The 21,811-nt window shown below is 40.2% G+C and overlaps 1 protein-coding gene across 5 annotated transcripts in view; it reads left to right on the forward strand.

Moving 5' to 3' along the window:
* The first annotated feature begins 990 nt into the window (after nucleotides 1-990).
* The window catches only part of RBM25 (RNA binding motif protein 25), a 34,635-nt gene continuing 13,814 nt past the window's right edge, over nucleotides 991-21,811 (forward strand). The window contains exons 1-10 of one of the 5 annotated variants that reach the window (XM_082057943.1): nucleotides 991-1,191; nucleotides 7,785-7,918; nucleotides 8,726-8,846; nucleotides 12,635-12,684; nucleotides 14,189-14,359; nucleotides 14,651-14,708; nucleotides 15,624-15,784; nucleotides 18,421-18,603; nucleotides 20,792-20,845; nucleotides 21,099-21,182. In XM_082057943.1, coding sequence (XP_081914069.1) covers nucleotides 8,741-8,846; nucleotides 12,635-12,684; nucleotides 14,189-14,359; nucleotides 14,651-14,708; nucleotides 15,624-15,784; nucleotides 18,421-18,603; nucleotides 20,792-20,845; nucleotides 21,099-21,182 — 867 coding nt within the window. In that variant the 5' untranslated portion in view covers nucleotides 991-1,191; nucleotides 7,785-7,918; nucleotides 8,726-8,740. Of the gene's footprint in view, nucleotides 1,192-1,561; nucleotides 1,822-7,784; nucleotides 7,919-8,725; nucleotides 8,847-12,634; nucleotides 12,685-14,188; nucleotides 14,360-14,650; nucleotides 14,709-15,623; nucleotides 15,785-18,420; nucleotides 18,604-20,791; nucleotides 20,846-21,098; nucleotides 21,183-21,811 lie in introns of those variants that run through there. The other 4 variants (XM_082057942.1, XM_082057941.1, XM_082057944.1 and 1 more) reach the window with 4 other exon arrangements.

Here is a 21,811-nt window from a genome sequence, read left to right on the forward strand (position 1 = left end):
AGGAGTGGAACAGCTCTGCTGTGAGGAGAGACTCAGAGAGTTGGGCTTGTTCAGCCTGGAGAAGAGAAGGTTCTGGGGAGACCTTATTGTGGCCTTTCAGTACTTAAAAGGGGTCTATAAGAAAGATGGGGACAGACTTTTCAGCAGGGCCTGTAGCAACAGGACAAGGGGTAATGGTTTTAAATTAAAAGAGGGGAAATTCAGGCTAGATGATGTGACGAAGCAATTTTTTACAATGAGAGTGGTAAAACACTGGCCCAGGTTGTCCAGAGAGGTGGTGGATGCCCCACTCCTGGAAACATTCCAGGCCAGGCTGGATGGGGCTCTGAGCAACCTGATCTAGTTGAAGATGTCCCTGCTCATTGCAGGGCGTGGGACTAGATGACCTTTGAAGGTCCTTCCAACCCAAACCATTCTATGATTCTGTATCTATACACCTCCTGACTTTAAGACTGCTTTTTCTTGTAGCTTTCTAGCTCCTCAGAATTTGAGAAACACAGCTGAAGCACACGTTCCCTCCTTATAAACACCCTCCTAAGAGCAAGAGGCGTATTTCCCAGGCGGCTGTGCCCGCGGGCATACCCTGCACCTACCGCTGTCACGGCCGGGTCGCAGCTCGGCGGTGGGAAATGGCGCCCGGACCAACCGCGGGGGCGCGGACAAGCAAGGGGCACACACGAGCAGCCGGGCGAGGAGCCGGTGCTGGCCCACGGCGGGAGGCTTTCCAAGGCCTTCAGCCACCCGCGCCGCGGCCGCCGGGAGCCCCGAGCGGCGGTATCTGACCTCAACATGGCGAAGTCCCAAGGTGGTTCAAGCCACCGCACCGCCAGCCCCCAGCAAAAATGGCAGCCGCCCGGACGCCGGGTTTTTCTCTCTGCCCTTCTAGCCGCTGTTGCTCTATGGTTACACGCGTTGTTTTCTGCGTAAGGAGCGGGGGGCGCTCTGGCACGGCCGCTTCTATGCTCGCGCGGCGCAGTGCAGGTCGGGCCGCTGACGGAAGGGGCGGGTCACATGGCCCCGCGCAGCGCGGCGGAGGCTCGGCGCGGTGTGTTCGCGGCCTAGTGGCGCTCCGGGGCCTCCCAGCCGCGCCTCAGGCGGCCCAGCGGCGTCCCCCTGCGCCATCCCCGACCCGCGCGGCTTGGAGGGGTCGCGGCGGCGCTCCGGACGTGGCTTCTGCTCCGCAGCGAAGGGGTAAGAAACGACGGGTTGCCGGGGGACGGGACGGGACGGGAAGGCGGCAATGGGGCTTCAGCCGCCTGTTGAGAGGAGGCTCGGCTGGGCCGAGGCCGCTTCGCCTCTTCCCTGGGCCGGAGCAGGCGCCGGCAGCGTCTCGGCGGCCGCGGCCCGCGGGGAGGCGGCGTGGGCCTGGTGGCGGGGTGGAATGGGAGAGCGGCCTCAGGGAGGCGCTCGCGGGCGGCGGGGCCCGTCGCTTCCTCTCCCGCCCAGAGGCGTGGGAGCCCCTTCCGCCTCCGGGAGGCGCGGCGGGAGCCGGCCCCGGCGGGCGGGGCGGCCGGCGGCTCCGCGGGAGGCGAGAGGAGCCCGTCTCAGGCCCGGGACGAGGCCCAGCGCCGCTCGGGCGGCAGCGGGCGAGCCCGTGGCCGAGCGTTTGCCGGCGCCCGAAGCTGCCGTCTGGCTGTTCCGTCCGCCGCTGGCTGTGGGTGGGAGTTTGTTTTCCATGTTGGGGAAACGCGTCGTGCGAGGAAACGTTTTTCGGCGGTGTCGCGGCAGGGAAGTTAATGTCCCTGCTGTGGACTGGTGTAGTCATCTGAAAACACGTGTTAGCAGCTTCTGCGTAGAAGAACGAGTGATTCATCCATGTCAGTAAGCAGCTGTGACATGTATATTATGTTTTTCTCGTGGTGTCTTTTTTTCATTGTAGAAAAACCCATTGTTCCCTTGAAGGAAAATAAAGGTCTTTTTTTTTTTTTGTTATAGTGAATATCCCAAACGCAACTTTTTCATTTTCTCTTTTTTTTTTTTTTTTTTCTTCCTGGTATTAGGCCCTGTGTGAGCTTACAGGAAGTGAAATCTTAAAAGTAGTGTAGTTCTCAGTTTATTCAGATTAAAATGCATGCACGAAGATTTTTAGGTTGTTGTGGTTGTTTCTTTGGTTTGTTTTTTTTTTTGTGTGTGTGGTTTTTTGGTTTATTTGGGGTTTGTTGTTTGGTTTGTTTTTTTTTTTTGTGGGACAGGAAAGCTTTACTTCAGGTATTGCATCAGCATTTGTGGAAGATGCTTCAGAACAAACTCAAGGAAGGAAGAACGTGGCAGTTTCTCACTCTCCCTGTAAAGAAGTGGTGATGCATATAGGGCTTTGTGTTTCTCTGCTTCTGAGTGACCAGTTGCATAAATATTGTAATGCCACAGCCATGTTTGTGTTTTAGGAAGAGTTAGTAGCAAAGTTAGAGTCCTTTATTTGACTGACTAGTGCTTTATATGGGTGCAGAGGCACAGAATTAAGAACTAAATCAAAGATCTTAAAGCTCCGTTGACATGGTTAATGGAGCCCTAGTTTAAAGGGCTTTTGGACTGAGGCTTTAGTTTGGATAAGCATGTTGCTTTTTGGATTGCTTCATAATAGTAGTTCAGGATGCAACTTATTTTATGGCAGTTAGTGAACACTTTCTAGATTACCTCTGAAAAACAGGCTTGAGTAAATACTACTTTTGTTTGTTCAGGAATAAATATACCTAGAAAATCTATAATCTGTTTTATCTCTCACCATGTCTGCTGTGTTTGACATAGATGCCTTGCCTAGCTTGTAGGCAATTTTGGAGAAAACTGAAGGGCTCTATGAGAAAGTGGACATTTTCACTGAAAGAATCAGTTTTCTTGAAATGAGGGATTTTTCTTTTAGGGAGTTTGTTTTTTGTGTGAAGCAATAATATAAACAGCATCTCCAGTGGGTGACAAACTATAGGGTTATTTATTTTTATAATGGAATGGCTTAAAAATCCATACATCATGTTGAGACTGTTGTAAAAGCCTATGTGATAGCACTGACTTTAACAGGTTGGTTTACCTCAAGTGTTTTCTCCAATTGCTTCTGAAAATGATTTTGTTACTCAGCTGTACCCATGATATGAGACAAAATGTACAAAATACTTTGTCATAAATTAGAGGAAATTATTATTCACACTCTGTAGCTCTTTATGTAGTGACATTAGAATCAAATGCCAAACACTGCATGATTCTTAATAGGAATTATTCTAATTCTTAAAAAGCATTGAAAACATTATTGTGTGTGAAAGCTTTTCTATAGGGACATTTCAGTGAAACATAATAATATGGATATACAAATTGGATGTCTTGGTATCACATCTCTTTAGCCAGGGTGTTAGTAAATAGCATAGTGTTACACACTTATCATAGGTGTGGATATTATCAGGTGCTCTTGTAATAATCTAGATGTTAAGATTATAATCAAAGCTGGATTGTGGTTCATTTAAAAATAATTCCAGACAATGAATTTTGTGCTTACAGCTCCCTTATTTGAGGGACTAGCTAGCACGGCAATTTCGTGCAACTTATTCTAGAGTAAGTGTACAGATTTTTTTGTGGTGCAGAATAATTGTCTTCGGAAAATGTCGAAGATAAGTTAAAATCAGATAAAGTAAATCAAGCTAGATCAAGTTAAAATCAGACAAAGTAAATCAAGCTAGATCAGCTCTCTGTCACTGCTGTTATGACACCAGATATTCTTATTCTTAAAACACACAAAGTTTGGTTAGGCGTTGAGACTTCAGGATTTTTACAGTTAATTTAAAGTTTTTTTAGTATAACATCAGTTCTACAGTAAGTATTGTAACTTTGTTTCCTGGGGAACTTATCTATTTTTAAAATCATTAAAATGTTTTGCAGGTTTTTAAGTAAAAGTTGTGATGTGTAAACACAGATACTAAGGACATTAATCATGTGACACTGGTAGAATTATGATGCTGCCCTGAGTAGGTGGTATAATTGTCAGTTTAAAACACATTAGTTACCAGTGGTTTTTATTAGACTTAACATTCTGTTTTTGACATGCCTCTTATCCCCTTTATTAAAAAAATGAAGTACATTAAAAAATAGTTTAAAGAATGCTATGATTAAGAAAAAATACATTAGCAGTGCATCCAGACTAGTACACGTAGTCAGTCCCTTCTTATTGGGACTCTTGGGAGCCAGAGGTAATAAAGAAGCATGGGGCAGCAATGTCAGAATGATGGTGATCGTTGTTCTGTAGTAATTCTGAGTTCTGTGTGATCTAAGCCCTATGCATTTGTTCAGTGGTGTCTCAGAGCCTCCTTCTGGCCTAGTGGGGGTGGCACTGACTCAAAGTTAACGCGTCTCCATGGATTTTACCAACCCTTTGAGCTGTACAGGTATTCCTGTGCTGTCTCCCAGTTTCAGAAGACTGATGCAGCTGATGCCACATGGCATTTGATTCCACCAGGGCTTATTAGCCAGTGTATGAAAGCAACTGAATTCCTTCTAGGCCGAAGTTGAACTTGGAATATTATAGCTGTGTTTGTGCAGCGCTTGCTTTAGTTAATAGCTTAGGCTGGATTTGAGCTGGGTCTGCTTAGAGTAAGCTTAGCTGTTTTGCCATCCACGCAATCATTAATCTACACCTTACAAAAACTGCACAAAGCTAATAAAGTGTGTACCTACATTACTTTGTTAGCTTGAATCAGAAATGTGCTTTTGAAGGAAATCTCACAGCTGTCTCTACTTGAGAAACAGTTGTTCACATCGTTTGCACTGTTCCAGTGGATGAACTGGATCCCTTTTGGGTGAAAATGTACTGAAAAATACACTCTTACCTGCAAATGGGCATTCATTCCAGGGGCGGTGGACCTCCTCAAAATGTGTAATGTGGCCTTTGGGGTCTCAGCTCCATCTGTATTGTTTAACAGACCTGCTCCTGTTGTATAGCCCTGCTTGCTGGCACAGATACAACTTAAATTGACTACACTTGGACTCAGAGATGTGATACTAATCCATCGTTTTGGGGGGCTGTAGATGTCATGATTGCAGTCTTTTGAATGGTGTCAGGCCAGATGCTCACTGCTTTTCTTACCCCTGTGTTTTTGTGACCACTGTAACATTCACAGAAATTAATCTGTCACTTAAAGAGCTGCTGGTTAAAATGCAGCTATCTAGAATGCTGCTTACGTCCAGTTTCACTTGCAGCAACACTTTCATAAGTCAACTGAGGCTTTAAAATACCTCAGGACTGTGTAGTACCTCACTTACACATCTGAATATATTGGGGAAATTTGAAGATCACCCTCTACAATACTGAGACCACAGTAAATATATGAGACACTGATCACTGAGCTGAACTGGGCAGGGTAGTAGGACGGTATGCAGAGAAGTTCAGGATACTGTTCCTGAGATTTCTACAAGTGTATTCTATCTAGATCCAGCTTAGCATTTCTTAACTTGCCATACCTAACCCTTGGTTTGTAGTTGCTTATAAATTTGATGTCAGAGGCCCCTCTGACAGCTGGAAGAAGAGCGTGTATGTTTCTTGTGTGCGCTCTAGCTGCTGACAGAAAAAATGTGCTACTCAGTTCCCTTCATTGTAGCATCTTGGCTGCTGCAAGGAACTGGGTGAATGTTCCTCTCTTGTTCAGTTTTCTCACTTCTCCAGTGACCAGTTTCAGTCTTGATATCTGTTAATCCTCACAGTTTTTGTAACCAAAACAGAATTAAACTGTTCTCTTTGCCATTTTCACATTAGTAGTTACATAGTAGCGAGAAATTCTTCAGTGTCACTGACAGCAGAGGTGCTAGAATTGGTCTGTGCAAGAATAAAGTCAGTAACAGAGCTAGCTGCTCTGCAAATAACTGTACAAATATGAAAAAAAAATACCAACAGAGCGCTTCAAGTAAAATGGGTTGTTGAAGCCCTACAGATAACAGCGTGTTTCACATCTGACTAGAAGACTGAAAGGCTAAATTTGATCCATTCTTACTGACTTCCGTATTCCATTTATGCAGTAATGATTACTTCATTAACTGCTAAATCTTTGCTTAAGAAAAAAACACAACAAACAAAAAACATAACAACTTTGCCTTTGTGCATATGTAACATCCATTGAGCATGGTATATTTTAGCATCTTTCAAACCAAATAACTGTTTTGCCTCTTAGTCCCTAGGCTTTTTTTAGGTTCTCTGAAACGGTGTCTCAGATAAAGTGCTACTCTGTTTCCCCAAAAATAAGACAGGGTCTTATATTAATTTTTGCTTCAAAAGATGCTTACTTTTTTACATGTATAGCTGCCTGGACACTATTTAAATTTACTTTTTTTTAATGAACTGTACCTAGGTATTATCTTTGGAGTAGGGCTTATATTTTGAGAATCCTCAAAAATCCTGAAAAATCATGATAGGGCTAATTATTGGGGTAGGTCTTATTTTGGGGAAAACAGAGCAAGAGAAAGGACTGCAACTACAGGCAGCCTGGAAGGTTACTTGCCCGGTTGTTTTTTTTTGTTTAACAGACCACTTCTTAATCTCTCGTGGACCTCAGATGGTGTAACGCTATTGCAACCTGTTTAGAACTGTCTCAGACCCAATAGCTTATTGCTCTACCATCCTGACCCAAAACAGTTTTGGATTTTGTCCAGTTGTCTGTCAGCTTTCAGTGCAGATAAGGATTGAGAGCTTTAAAGACCCTAATTTTCTGCCCTTCCTGGGGCCATTGGCTGGGGGTTTTTTTGTGAAAAAGCTCTGAATAGTGATACCAACGCAGATAAAGGAGTTTTGTTGCCTTCCATGTCATCCAGGTTTCAGATTCCAGAGGAAGGTTGGTTGATTTGCACATAGTCTAAAGAGACAATGAACAGTGTTCTTCCAAATAAAATGTTTTGGCAGTGCACCTTTACTGCTTGTCTTTGCCCATTAAGTTTTAGAAGTTCAAGAATGACAGGAAGTGTGTTCTAAGGCATATAGATTCTAAGGGGAACAAAAAGGTTTTATGTTTATTATATTGTATAAAAGAATCTTTATTGAACTGTTGGAGAAATGCTTGCATTTGTTCTTTTGTTTCTTCCACCATCTTAGACTTTGTGTCACAGGAGCGTTCATATTTTCTCCTGGTGAGATGTTGATGAAATGCCCTTTGGGGCCAATTAATGACTGCTGTCTTCATGAACCTCTTGTAATAGATGTAGTTGTAAATGTGTCTTTGGCTCATTTATGCTATAGGGTCATATATGTGTTCTTATACCAGACTAAATAGGTTCTAATGTTCGAAGGTATTACCCAATACATTTGGTTTTCCTTTTCATCCTGTCCAGTCCACTTTATACATTTATCTCTCATAGTTGTTTCCAGATGCTGTGGGAATAAATTTTTGGTACATGATTCTCTTGGATTTTTTAGCTCTTTCAAATGTATCTACCGTTATGGTAGAGTACTGATATTAACTCTTCTAGTACTTAAGACTGTCATTAACTACTTGCTCCTGTACATGTATGGATGCACATCCGTCTCCCGCAAAGCTCGTTGCCTGTTTCTTGTGTGTTCAGTACCAGGAAACTGGTGAAAATGTCTTATAATCTACAGAACTGTGTGTGTATCAGAATTTTGCTTATCATAATGCTTTTTCTGTAGGCCACCCACCACAGTTTTGACTTGTGGTTGCCTGTTTGGAAAACAGTTGCAGTGAAGGTCTGGCACTGTAGGTTGTAGAGCAGTCTGTACGGCCATTGAGGAACACAAACATTTGTGCAGGCAGCTAACTGGACTTCTCGCTTGTGACACCGTGTCTTTGTGATTTGTATCCACACAGGTCAATGTGTGTGAAGTTCCTCTGCTGCTTCCTCACTGCAGCGTGAATGTACCTACCCACTCAGCAGTAATACTGGTGACCAGCTTTGGTTTTCTTTAGAACTGACATGCAGCCTTTGTTGAAGACTTGACCATGTGAGGTTGTTAAGATGATACTGGAAGCAAGAACATATGCCTTATTACTTTGTTAAGAGTGATCTTGAGGGTTGTTGTTTGTTTTTGTTTTTGTTTTTGTTTTTTTTTGTTACTGGGTGGTGTAGGTTACAGGGTCAGTAATATGCACATAGTAATAACCATCTGAATAGCAATGATATTAAAACAATCTTTACTCTCCATGGTAGCATATTGACTCTCAGCTTAGGGGCTATGGTCCAAGTTGAGCACTAGAATATGTACCAACTGGGAAGAGGGTTTGATGATCTATTTTTAACTTCCAAGCTTTTAACTGTCTATGTGCTGGAATTTGGGGATTTCCGCCATGTCATCTTAAATACAATTCCTGTCAGTGCTGAGTATCAGGATGTCCCAGTTCTTTCTCTCATCTTGTTCCACAGTTGTTTTCAGATACTGCAAAAGATAGCTTTATTTTAAAGAAACTGTACAAACTACTAAATGCTGCTGTTTATTTCACACTCCTCCTAAACCATTGGTATGAGGGGTCATATAGTGAAATCGCTGTAGCTTTGAAATTGGATCCATCTTTTTGAAACACCCTGTAGTTTTTGTTTTCACTTCATTCTGAAACACTTTCCTGGAAGTGCTGTTTCTCATTGTGATAGAAGACTTGTACTACATTTGTAACTTAATGAATAGCTGGCGGAAAAGAGTTAAATGTCCATATAGAGATTTGAAATCATTATGGAAACTTGTAATTTGCACTGCCTTTGTAATTCATGTTTGGGAATTGACTAGTACAAGTTTTCTTTTCTGTCTTTTTGACAGATTGTGACTGGAAGAATGTCTTTTCCACCTCATTTGAATCGCCCTCCTATGGGAATCCCAGCGCTTCCCCCTGGGATCCCACCTCCACAGTTTCCTGGCTTTCCTCCACCTGTACCTCCTGGTAAGTTATGTTAGTATGTGAAAGTGTAGTAGCAATAAATTACCTTTTGTTATTCTGAATTGTATTAGTTACAAAAGTTACTGGCTCTTAAGGTATTTCAATAACTCTGATTCATGTCCATTGCAATTGATTTTCTAGTTTACCCACAGATCATGTCATGTGAGCAAGCTTCTTTTGGTCTACCAAAAACTGCTTATTGCTGACCAGAAATCAAACCATTAGGGACAATACCGGACTTTGTTTTAGACTGTTTTTTCAAGACTGAAGCTAGGTGGTGATTTTTGCCAACCTTAGATATTCTAAGAGCCACTATTTTGACAATAGACTATGATTTTCAGTTCCTTTGAAATAAACAATTTTAACAACCTTTGGAAATGTTTGGGTACACTGAGTACATGTGGTCTGAAAATATGAGTAAACTTTCAGAGGAGATCCAACTTCTGGCATTGTTTTTCTCCACTTTTCTAAAAGTTCCACTTTCTTGTATTCTGCTTCTTACATACTCTTCCCCACACATCTTGCAAACTTACTGTTACATTCCTCACTCGTTCTCATCTTCTGAAAATGAATCCCACCTTTTTTTTCTTTACTCATCTGTAAGATCAGCCTCTGGTTTTTGTGTTGAGACTTTTAATTCGTTACTTTGGAACCACCTTCTTTCTATACATTGCCTGTATCAATAACTGTGACTGAAGACAGGAGAGCAGAGACCAAGTGGGAGAGAGTATTCAGAAAACTGCCCATTTAAAATTTGTCACGAGGGCGGCAGAAAAGAACCCTTGTCCTTATGGTCATAAGCTGTGTTGTGCACAAGTGTTTTGTAGACAATGAAGGCATTCAAAAACCAGATGGCTGAACTCAGGAATGGTTTGTACACATCCATTCATCAAGTTAAACCTCACTTGCATTAGTTATTCAAAACGTTTTTTCCTGAAATCCATGAGATATTATCTATTTTCTGCTAATGGCAGAGTTCTTGATTAGGTAGTATTCTGCCACCAAAAATTTCAGGTTAATTTAAAAACCATACCTCTTTACTAGCTCCAGTTTATATATACTAGTGTGAAAAGCACCAGATACTTTAAAAAATAACTTTCAGAAGAATATTTTAAAATGCCTGATGTAAGTTTCTGTTCTGAACACTTGCTTCTTAACATGTGTGACAATCTTTTTGTTCTCTTGCTGTGTTTGACTTCTTATATAAATAGTCTTGTTTCAGTATTAGTAATTCAAACAGTATGTAGAGGTGGAGGAGCCTGGTGTTAGGCAAGTATTTAATTTTTCTCTGCACAATAGAAACATGATTTGCCTACCTGTACAGGTAACATATTTTGTCATGTAGAGGATATGGATCTCTAGTTTCTTAGCGTGATGTATTCAACTCATTATTGGCAAACTGGAAATGCCACGGTGACTTTATAAAAGTCTACTCTGAAGTTCTTCCGTATGTAGGATTACAATTTTAGTGGCCTGTAATATTATCTTTAGCTAACTGTTTGGCCAGCATCTAATATTTTAGTTACCTTACTCAGCCTATTTTTTTTTTGGTAAAGGTTCAGCTGCAGCAGTTTGGTTGTATAAGAATGAGGTTAGGAAAAGCGTTTTGCTTTGTTTAAAAATATGGCTGTTAAAAATAAGAAGTTCTAGGATTTCCCTCTCTTAAGTGGGGAAGACTTGATAAGGAGGTGATTCTGATAACTGTTGTCATCTCTGAAGATAATTGGACACCATTAATTTGTAAAAAAATTGCTGTTCATATGTTGGAAATGCGGTATTGGGTCAGACCAGCAGTCCGTACAGCCTGATGCATTGTTGGGGCAACGGGAATACAAGATGGTATTTAGGGTGGGCATGTACACCTGTCTGCTTTCTGAGTCTGTACCCTCGCGCAGCTGTGGTGTTAGGGATGTTAAGGAGTATGATCTTTCAATTTTCCTTTCTCTTTTTCTGGACCTGTCATTCATGAACGTTTTGGTATTTTTGAACCTGTTGATACTGTCCATCTCCACTATTGCCTCTTGCATCAAATTTGAGAAGTTCATTAACTACTGTGTAAAGCACTACTTAATATCTTATGTCTGTCTTTAAACTCACTGCCTACTTAGTGTCTCCCTTCTGCCTCAGTTCTGATGTGGGAGTTTGGTGTGTTGTGTTGTGTGGGTTTGCACACTTCAGTCATGTTCCATGCCTTGTAAACCTGCACGCTTGAAGAGTCTCAGAGTGTGCAGTCTTTCTTAGTAAAGCAGCTGCTTCAACACTTAAGTCATGTAGTTGCTCTTCTCTAAGGCTGCGTGGTGTTCTTGGGTTGTATAGACCAGGCCTGACAGCAGTAGTCAAGGTACAGGTGCACCAGGTTTTTATATAGCACCTGTGTGATTCCCGTGGTCCTGATCATCAATGTTTGCTCATGATGCCTAACATTTTACTGGATTTTTTTAGCTTCTGCTGAGCATTGGGCTGATAGTTTCAGAAAACTGTCAGTGATAACACAAGTATCTTTACTGAGTTGTAACTTTAAAATCCAAGTTCAGCATCATGATAATTATAATAGTTATAGGGCTGCACAACCAGACTCTTGTCTTGGAGTAATTGCTCTGGTCTATGAGATGCCATGGTGCATTAAAACTGAGAGCATGGGAGAGCAAGACACTTTTCGATTCTCTGAACAGTTTGGAGAGATAGGCAGTAGTGTAACTTTAATATGAAGGGACCAAGGAACAGGATTGAGTAACGTAGAAAATAAATGATGCGAAGCAAAACCAGAGTGCATGAGGAGAAAGCTGGAGAAGGGTGTCTGAGAAGTGGTGGTGTTTCAGGACTAAGCACTGTAGAAACTCAGGGAATGAGTCGGGACAATAGGTTGCAGATATTTGGTTAGAATTTCACAAGTACAGCAGTAAGAGAGATGGAGAAGGGAAGGATCAAAAGGGAAGGTCTGAGAGCGAAAGGTGAAGGATTTTTTTTGTAGAATGAAAAAAAATATCTAGGCTCACTGGAGAGTATTTCTATGAAGAACATGAGATTGACTTCATTGTTCTTGAGTCTTAAGGTCTTTACTGGCTAGCAAGTAGTTTTGAAATCCCTTCACTTATTATCTTTAACCTCCTGTAGCAGCTGGCATGGAAAGTTAAACAGTCTTTATTGTCATCAGATATTGGCTCACATGCTGCTTTAAGCTGCCGGTGAATTTAGTAGTGGGAAAGAGGGTATTGCATGGTTTCACCTGATTAAATATTGTTTTAAATTAAGTTTTAGAGACGTAGTCAAGTATTCACCGGGTAGGGAGCTTCTGGATTGAGGTTTTCTATGCTGCCTTTATTAAGCTATTCCATAAGTGGTAACATGAAACCTGGTGACCTCTGTAGGGCCTCATCCCTATGTAGCCAGAGTAGATTGTGCTGTGAGAATTGAGCAAGTCATGAATGAGATTATCATCTGTAGGACTTCAGCTGCTTTTGTTCTCTATTTATGGAATTCACTGCCTCATTCATCACATGATTATCTTCTAGAACAACACTGTGGTTTGAATGTGCTTTGAAAATAGATTTGTTTGCAACAGACCAAGTTGGAATGGTCATATAGTAGAAGTGACTGGGATGCACATGGCATGTCAGGGTACTCAGACCTTAAGCTTGAATGCTTAAGGAATTACTAGTAATCAATACTGTGAAACTCTTTATTTGACCAAAATTGCTGTCTGGTTTGGAATCCATGTCTGCAATCAGTTCATTTGTATTCATCAGTAATCTCAACATGGCAGATTAATATAAATGTCTCGTCTTTTTCAGGGACCCCTATGATTCCTGTACCGATGGGCATTATGGCTCCTGCTCCAACTGTAAGTATTGCAGTGGATATGAGATTGTAGTAAAATAAAATGGAGAGTAAAACTTAGATGTTAACAGTGTGTTTGTTTTGCTCTGTTCCATCAGAGTTCGTATTATGAAAAGAAATGCTTCACTTTAAATGCAACTATAATGCAAATATTATGCTCAATTCTCAGCTAGACAAAGTTTGAAGTAATCTCTGGGGTACTAGCTGCAAAGGTGAAGCAATTACTGTTCTTGCAAAAGGATGTGCTTCTCTCAATACAATGATGTAGGCTTTGCCTTCAGGTCATGTGTGGTCTTTCTATGCAGTACGGTTAGATCAGTTAGATTCCAAGACTCTTGCTTTTGAGTTTGTTGGCCTGACAGTGCTCTGGAGGCATCACCCCATCTGTGTTTATAAGGCCATCATACAGCACTGCTGTGTTGGCCAAAAGATGTGTGTTAACAAGCTTGTAAACAATTTATCTTTTCCCATTTTGTAGGGGAAGGAATAGTTAGTTACGTGTAATAGCATCTATGGGAGAGCATATGACAGAAACGTGTCTTCTTCATTTGTCTTACTAATTTCTAGTTGGAATGAAGGTTTATGATAAAGGGGGAGGTGCTCTTTGAAATACAAAGGTTACTTCATGGCTTAAAGACGAACTACTATTTCTATGATTTTGCGTAAGTGAAATCTCCCCAAAAGCCTGAATTTTTTGTTTGCTTCTGTTATCTGTTACAGGAGGATATGCTCATGGTAACCAATGTGTTTATAAGACAAAGACACTAGAACAAATGCGTTATTCTATTTTCTGATGAAAATAATTTTCATTAAGTGATAACTCTAGAAGGGTGTTTTGAGAAGAGGGACTCGCTGCATACGTACCATTAAATCTTAGGTGGAAGGAGGGAAGTGCAGCAAAATGGAACAGTTGATTGTGCCTGTCTCTGTATGGTTTATTTTACAAATGTTTGCTCCTTAACACTAAGAGACTTTGGGGTGTGTATTGATTAAATAAAACAGTAGTGTTTATTCACTCTGTGAAAGCTTTAAGACCTGTCATGTGTCCATTGAAGCCTTTTGAGTCAGAGTTACGTTTCTATTTGCATCTTGTTTTTTACATTGTTAGGTAAGGTACTTCAACTTCCAGTGATTTAAATGTTGCAAGTTACTTATAATTTCTTCTACAAATAACTAATATTACTGTATGCTTACCTTGAGACCTTCTGATGGCCATGTTCAGGTACACCTTTTTTTTTTCTGTCTGTATTTGCCAGAAAATGGCAGTCTTTTTTGTGTTGTATAAAGTGTTAAAGCCTGAGCCATCTCACTCCATAAACCTAAGGCTCATATGAATTATTATTTTTTTTAAATATGGGTACATCCCCAGCTCTATTGTCATATGGATATAAGTACAAGGAAGGAAAAAAAAAAAAAACCACACAACAAACAATAAACCCCAAACAAACAAAAAACCCAAACAAAAACACCACGACACTTTATTTTATGGTCTTTGTTCCTCTTTCTAGGTATTAGTTCCTACCACAGTGTCTATGGTCGGAAAACATTTGGGAGCCAGAAAAGAACACCCAGGCTTAAAGAACAAAGAAAATGATGAAAACAGTGGTCCCACTACCACTGTTTTTGTAGGCAACATTTCTGAGAAGGCCTCGGACATGCTCATACGACAGCTTCTAGCAGTAAGTACAGTGGGCTGCTTGTTAAATTTCATCTGTGGCTGCTGAATGAAGTAATGACCCACAAGCAGTGGATTGAAACTAAAAGCAGAGTTAGTCCCACTCACTAGAACAGTACTCCATTACACTTGAGTTTAAACTCAGTGAAGAGAACAGCTTTTTTTAAGCTGTAGATGTCAGTGAACTTAGACATATTTTGGTTTAACAGTTTACCCATTTTAAATGTCTTCTTTTGCAAAAAGTGGTGAAGTTTTTGTAATGTTTTGAACATAATAATATTTATCTTTACTGCAGAAATGTGGCTTGGTTTTGAGTTGGAAGAGAGTACAAGGGGCATCTGGAAAACTTCAAGGTAATTGTTTCAAAATCTCTAATCAGATTCTTGTTTTTATTAACTGGCAGATTTTCAAATGTCTGATACATCTATGTTCTTAATAATTGTACATTTTAAGGTATTGTATATGACACTTTAATGCTAAATACTTCCTAGCTAGTATTTTCTGTCCTTGGAATCGGGACAGAAAGAGAAAAGTAAAATCGAGATAAGTTAAACGGAAAAATGTCTGGGGGGGCCTAATTTTGCTCACCTTTCTGTTCTGAGACTGAATCGGGTGCTTATAGATCATCCTGGACAGAGGTTTGCGAATTTGGATTTAGCCTTCAAAGGAGCAGATTTGCAGGACTGTTAATAGTTCCTTCCATTACTGTGTATTATCATTCTCTCTTGAAGAGGTTTTCCAGATGTAAAATTTATCTTCCTTTCCTGTCCTCAAATCAAACTGATTTTTTTTTTCTTCTTGTGACATTTCCCCAGTAGATACATATATATGTATATATCATACATTGTTTATTTTGCTCTCATAAGGTGTTTTTCTCGTTTCCAACTTTCTGTAACTGCTGTGAAGAAACCAGTTTGAAATACCCCTCCCTCTAGGTTAACAGTGAGCTGTTGATTGATGTCCTTGGTTTTCAGACAATTACACCTGAGACATGTGTTCATATAGACTGCATTCCTTAGTTCAGGCATGTCAAAAGCTTTACAAGCACAATGTATGTATTGCTTTCACCTTATTCACTGGGCTGTTTGTTGATATTCAAGGACTAATGCACTGAATGATCTTTCTCTGACTTTTTATGTTCTGCACTTCTGGTTTTAAAAAGTGCTTAAGTTCCAAGTATATTGATTCAAAACACTTTTGTTACACAAAGTGAAATACCTGAGGAGCTTTAACACTTTTTTACTTTTCCTTTTAATCATCTATTTCAGCCTTTGGATTTTGTGAGTACAAAGAACCAGAATCCACTCTACGAGCACTGAGACTACTCCATGACCTCCAGATTGGAGAGAAGAAGCTGCTAGTCAAAGTTGATGCAAAGACAAAGGCTCAGCTAGATGAGTGGAAGGCAAAGAAAAAAGCTTCTAATGGGGTAGGTATATAATGTGTGACTTGTTTTTTTTTTTTTTGGCAGGAGGGCAATGTAATATACTTGCCAGATCAGATTGTGAGTGTGTCTCTTGGTTTCTGTTCTTGTCTCTGCCCTTATTTCGCTTTAGGATTTTGCCAGAATCATGTTAATGAGTCTGAAGGTATGTCAAAAGGCAGTGAAGTGTAACCTCTTAATTCACCAGCGTTCAAACTTGTCTGTAAGCTACAACTGAATCTCTAGAATTAGTTCTGTAATTAATTCTAAAGTGTAGTAATGTGTGCTATAACTTATGATTTTGTCACTTCATTTTTGTTTAGAAACTTTTTGAAGTATATGAATTCCAGAAGTAGTAGTTACTTTGCCAGAGTCTGTAAATCAGCTCTCTGAGGAGAATTGGATTGAATTTTGCCTCTACTGGTGATCTACTACAACAAATTAATGAAAGGAAAGAAGTAGATCATTTAGTAGATGACACAGTTATGAAGCAGTGAGCAGCTTACTGACATTCAGGAGACAGGGAAATTGCTATTGTACCATTCCTTTTTAGAGCTAAAGGTCTGTTCTGGAATATTTGCAGATATTTGATATGTTGAATTCTTGTAAGATACAAAGATACTTAACTGAAAATTTGCATTGAAATAAATTTTGTCTATTTCTTTGCTAAAATAAGATATTTCACATCACAATCAAGTTGTTGGTCTTGGTCTCTTACTGTTTTGAAGTTCTGCGTATACCTTAAGATAGTACTTAAAACAACTAGTTTCTGTAAAATGAAAGTGAGAAGAGACTCGTGTTCAGAAAACTTAAAATACTAATCACACTGAAGCAGGCACATTTTAAAAATTCCGATTTGTAGTTGTTCTTAAAGGTATGTAAGATGCAGTGGGAACACAAGTACTTTTATGATGGCTTAAGTACCTGACATTTTTTTTTTTTTACTGTGTACTCAGTGTATGGAATTAAATGCAATGGCTCAGTAAAGCAGAGAACTAACTTTATGGGTTTTAAATGGAATAAATCAGGGGTGTCAAACTCATGTAGGAGTAGTTACATTTATACCATCCTAAAATTACGTTCGGCCCTTTGAAGGCAACCACAAGGCTGATGTGACCCCTGGTGAAAATGAGTCTGACACCTCTGGAATAAATTATTAGCTGTTAAGGGAGGTAAGGGTTTGATTTCACTGCCCCTTCTGTTCTATACTTCCTTGTTTCCTGTTGGCATCACAGCTGACAGTACAAACAAGCTTAAAGTATCAGTGGAGTTCTTGTGCATCTTTTTCATGTATTTTGTTTTCTGTGAGCTCCTGTGGGTTACAGTCAACCCTGGGCTGGATTGATTGTAATGAAGCAGAGGGTACTGTCTGTGGCTTCAGTGAAGACAACAGTGTATGTTGAGTCCCTTGAACTGCAGAGTGAGATTAGCTCCAAATGTTCTTTCTATTCATGGTGGTGCAAAGAAAGGCTGTGAATTGCTGAGGAATATTGATGAAGTGTATTGTAATCATTCTGCTTCTGATTCCTTTCATACCATAATTGGTGTGCTGGTGCCACTCAGATCCAGAAGTTGCAACTTGTTTCTTTAATCTTTTTATTAAGAAATCGAACATGTACACTACAACACAATTTCTTATAGAGACACACCAAGCAAACCTGTATCTAATTAGCTCCTCTCCCTGATCACTTCTCCCTGGACCTCTTCAATTCCACTCCCTATCACTACCTTCTAGCTCTTTTCAGCCTGCTCCTCCTTGGACTGGCAGCCTCTTCAGCTCCAACTGAATCCTCCCTTCCCCCTCATTCTTAGCTGCTGCTCCATCAGACCTTTCCCTCCCCCTCACTCCACCCACCACCTATCGCTTGACGGGATACCCAGCTGGATTCTCAGGTGAGATTCCATTTTTTTTTTTTAAAGATTCAGGGGATCAAGAGGTGGGCTGCCTTGCTCAGTATGCAGATCGTTGTTCTACCCTTTCATGTAATATTTAGTGAAATGCACTTTGTGTGTGTTCTGTTTCCTCCCTACAAGCTGGAAAGGGCAAAAAGATGAGAAGTTGCTAAGTGATCTATCGACAATAATAAGAAAATGTTTGCAGGGAATGTTTTCCCGAACAATGTTTCTTTAATATAGTTCTCCCAATTATAAGTTGCGGCTTGAAAATTATAGGTAGACATTTGGATTGCATGGCACTTAAGTAGAAGGCTTGAGGAACTGCTGTTGAAATAACTAGAGGTTTTGGAGGATACAAGGCAGGAACTTGACCAAGAGCTGGACTATAGTGATTACCTTTCTGTGAGCGTGTGTGCACTTTCTCTTTTCCTGTCTACCACCTCAATCACCATTTCTCTGTTCTATTTTATTATGCAATCCTACACTTGCCCTCTGCAGTCATTCCATATGTAAAACTATCCTTATGGTATTGCCAGTGTGAAAAGATCTGACTAAAATAATGCAATGGCTAACTACTTGGAGATGGTTTGGTTTTTGTGGTTATTGTTTGTTTTGGTGTTGTGATTTGTTTTGTTTTAAGTAAATGCCGTAGGGGCATGAAAGAGATGATCAAAGGTAAACTTCTGAAATAAAACTAACATTATTCTCAATTTGTTGATTCCTGTTACTTTGCCGTTTTTCCTTAGAACGCCAGACCAGAGACGACAAATGATGACGATGAAGCACTGGATGAGGAAACGAAGAGAAGAGATCAGATAATTAAAGGGGCCATTGAAGTCTTAATACGAGAATATTCCAGCGAGCTCAATGCCCCCTCCCAGGAATCTGACTCTCACCCCAGGAAGAAGAAAAAGGAAAAGAAGGAGGACGTATGTGTTTTGATTTTGGACAAACCAGATTTTTCTTCAACTCACCTTTATATAATGGCCAAACCTTGTGCAAATACTTTAAACATAAACTTCTGATGAGAAAACCAATCAACAAGCATTGATGTCAGCAGCAGTTTTTTAACTGGAAGCTAGTCAGTTATAGACACCATTCCTTCTGGATGGTTTAGGTATCTAAGCACCTAGACTTCTTGGAACAACAGGTTTGAATCTGGGCAGGATTGAACCGACCTTTCATCCCTCTGAAAGTGGAAGTGCTGAATTTAGCGCAGTTTAGTCTGTATACGCATGTAGGGTTTGTCAGACGAGAATTTAAAAAACAACTGTAAAGAGCTCCTGCATACCATCTCTTTCCATTGAAAGATACCAGGGTGCTTTTGTAATGGCAGGAATTTGCTCTGGTAGTTTTTACAAAATTCTTCTCTCTGCTTATAGAATGCATTCTTGTAGTGTGCCTTGATCCAGCTGATTGCAGCTGTCTCTCCAGATGTGGAAGCACTTAATTCGTTTTTTGTATGTAACCTCACAAGCCTTGGAGGGATCCTTCAGGGATGAAAGGCGTATTGTAATCTTCTTGCCTTAAAAAATCACTTTTACACGCATGTGTCAATTTGGCTGGATTTGATCATCTGGTTTTCGTATATTGTGTAATGCAAAAAAAAACCAACCCTGTTAAGCAAGAATGAATGTTCTGGTTTAGACCTACTTCTATGGATGACCTTTCTATGGAATAAAACAAACTGGAGAAGGGGGAATAAGAATGAGCAAACTCAGACTTAGCTTTTCCAACCAAGTTTCTAACCATGGGAAAATGGGTTTTCACACCTACTGTTCTGCACCTAATTTGAAAGAGATCGGAAAATTGTTTGACCAAGATTTTCACCCACTTAAGTCTTCTGCTAAGTACCTATTCCAAGGCAATAATGCAGTTTCAAATGCTTGTGGGGTTAAAGTGTGGTGCAAGAAGCAACATCTCCCTCAGGGAGCAAGTAAATCTTCCCACAGCATTGTTAGCTGTGGCTCACCTGAGGTGTAAGAGTGCTGAGCTGAGAATTTGTTTTTCTTTCCTCTCCCTCCCTTTGGGAGAAGATGCTTTCTTTGATGAGAATTTACAAATGAGTCACTGTCTAATGTTATCAGCTGTATTTTTTTGTTACAAACACTGTTACAATGTGTATTGTCCTGTGGGTAGATACATATATATGGCCATGAATAATGTTAGGTAGTTAAGCACTGCAAGAGACCATTGCAGTCTTGGAAGGGCTGGGTGCTGAGTCTGTCCCTGCAACAGAGGGATATTCTGCTAGCTCTGTATGATGTAGAATTCGACCAGTCAAGTAGACGAAAAAGCTCTGTTTAAATACATAGCACTTGTGGGTTGAAATTACATCCCATCATCCTTCCCATACTGGGAAGGAGGAAAAGAAACTTGTAAGTTGCCATCTTTGGCCTGTGTGGATAGAGGTGGGAGTGAAGAGATGGTCCAAGCTCATTGCTCTCTTAAAGGAGAGAGGAGAGGAGGACTATGGAGGGTGGGGGGGAAATGGAAGATGGATGCAGATCTATGGGGGTGTGGGGTGGAGAGGGGAAACTCGCCAGCTTTGGTCCTGTTATCCCCTGAAGGGCTTGATGTGAAGAAGACTCCCAGTGGTGTGAGCAGCAGAGTCTGTTGTTAGTTCTTCTGGATGAAGAATGACTGATGCGGGGGAGTTGAAAATGTGTGTGGGGAACTGAGAGTGAGTGGAATCTGGTTTTCAATTTCAAACACGGGGGAACCTCGCTAATTCGCACTAACTATTAGTTAGTAGGTGTGATCTACCAAATTTTGCGAATTAGCGAGTAAATGAAATCAAGGCATACCCACCACAAATATACCAATCATTTATATTGGCAAGTGTAGCTTAGTCTTGTTTATGATGCTACCATAGCATACTAATATCCTGTAGTATACTGGTATTTCAGTGAAGTCTTGCTAATATCAGACCTCACTATGTATTTTTAGTTCAGAGAAGGGAGAATTAGCGAGGTTCTTCTGTAATTTTGTTGGATCAAAGAAATGAGATCACAGCAATACAAAATTGCTTTATAGTGCAAACATACAAAACATTGTTTTTCAGAGTAGTGTGCAATCTATTTTTAAAAAAAAAAATCTCCGTGGATTTTTCCGCAGATTTTCCGCAGATTTCCAGTGGCCCCACTGATACCTTATCCACTCATCACCAAGGTTCGTTTACATTGTAGGCTTTGACAATGACTATGTTTACTGCTAGTTGCCAGATTTGTGACTCTTGTCCATCTGATTTTTTATTTTTTTTTCACTCATTAACATCAGACTGTCAGGTTTGGTACTGCAGAAGGACTTTATTTATCTCTTGCAAGACTGGTTGAAAACTTCTAACCTTCAGATTTTCTCTTGTTCTCCTGTGTCTGTACAGATGGCTCTTAATGCTTTTCCTCCTGTCCCCCTTGTTTTTTAGGAGGATATAAATGCTATAGAAATGGAGGAAGACAAAAGAGACCTGATATCAAGAGAGATCAGTAAATTCAGAGACACACACAAGGTAGTATTCTTGTTTTTGCGCTTGATACAAATTAGGCTTTTTCAAAATCCAAAAAACCACTTTTATAAAATTTAGCATTACATTGCAATATCACTTAAAATGATGTTTATATTAGGTTTAATACCCATATCGTTCTTTACAAGTCAGAAGAAGACAACTACCACGTTAAAGTGGCCCTTGACATCTTTATGCTAAGACTTTGATTGCTACTGAGTATTTTTCAGTCTTCTCACTTTAACATGAATAAAGGCAACTTAAGTTTCTACACATACATTAAGATATTTATAACTAAAGGCTAAACGGGGCTGCAGTATAAGACATACACTTGAGTGTGTTTCTGTAGGTAGATTGTAACATAATCCAAGATTTTATGAAGAGTTGAATCTAGAATTAAATTTAAGTCTTTTATTTTAATAGTTTTAAGTTGAGAGTGGGGGAAGATAAAACTAGGTCAGTGGTTACCAGACTTACCAAACTTTAGATGCATGGAAGAACTGTAAATTCCCATAAAGCTAATCTATTCATTGACCCCCACCATTATGATAGAGATCATATGGTGACTAATGCAAGATGAAACTCACAGCTTGGAAAGTAACATGGAATAGGATGTAAGTATGAGCTTCTGTTTT

The sequence above is a fragment of the Streptopelia decaocto genome (genome assembly GCF_964273445.1).
Source record: "Streptopelia decaocto genome assembly, chromosome: 7".
Classification (NCBI taxonomy): Eukaryota; Metazoa; Chordata; class Aves; order Columbiformes; family Columbidae; genus Streptopelia; species Streptopelia decaocto.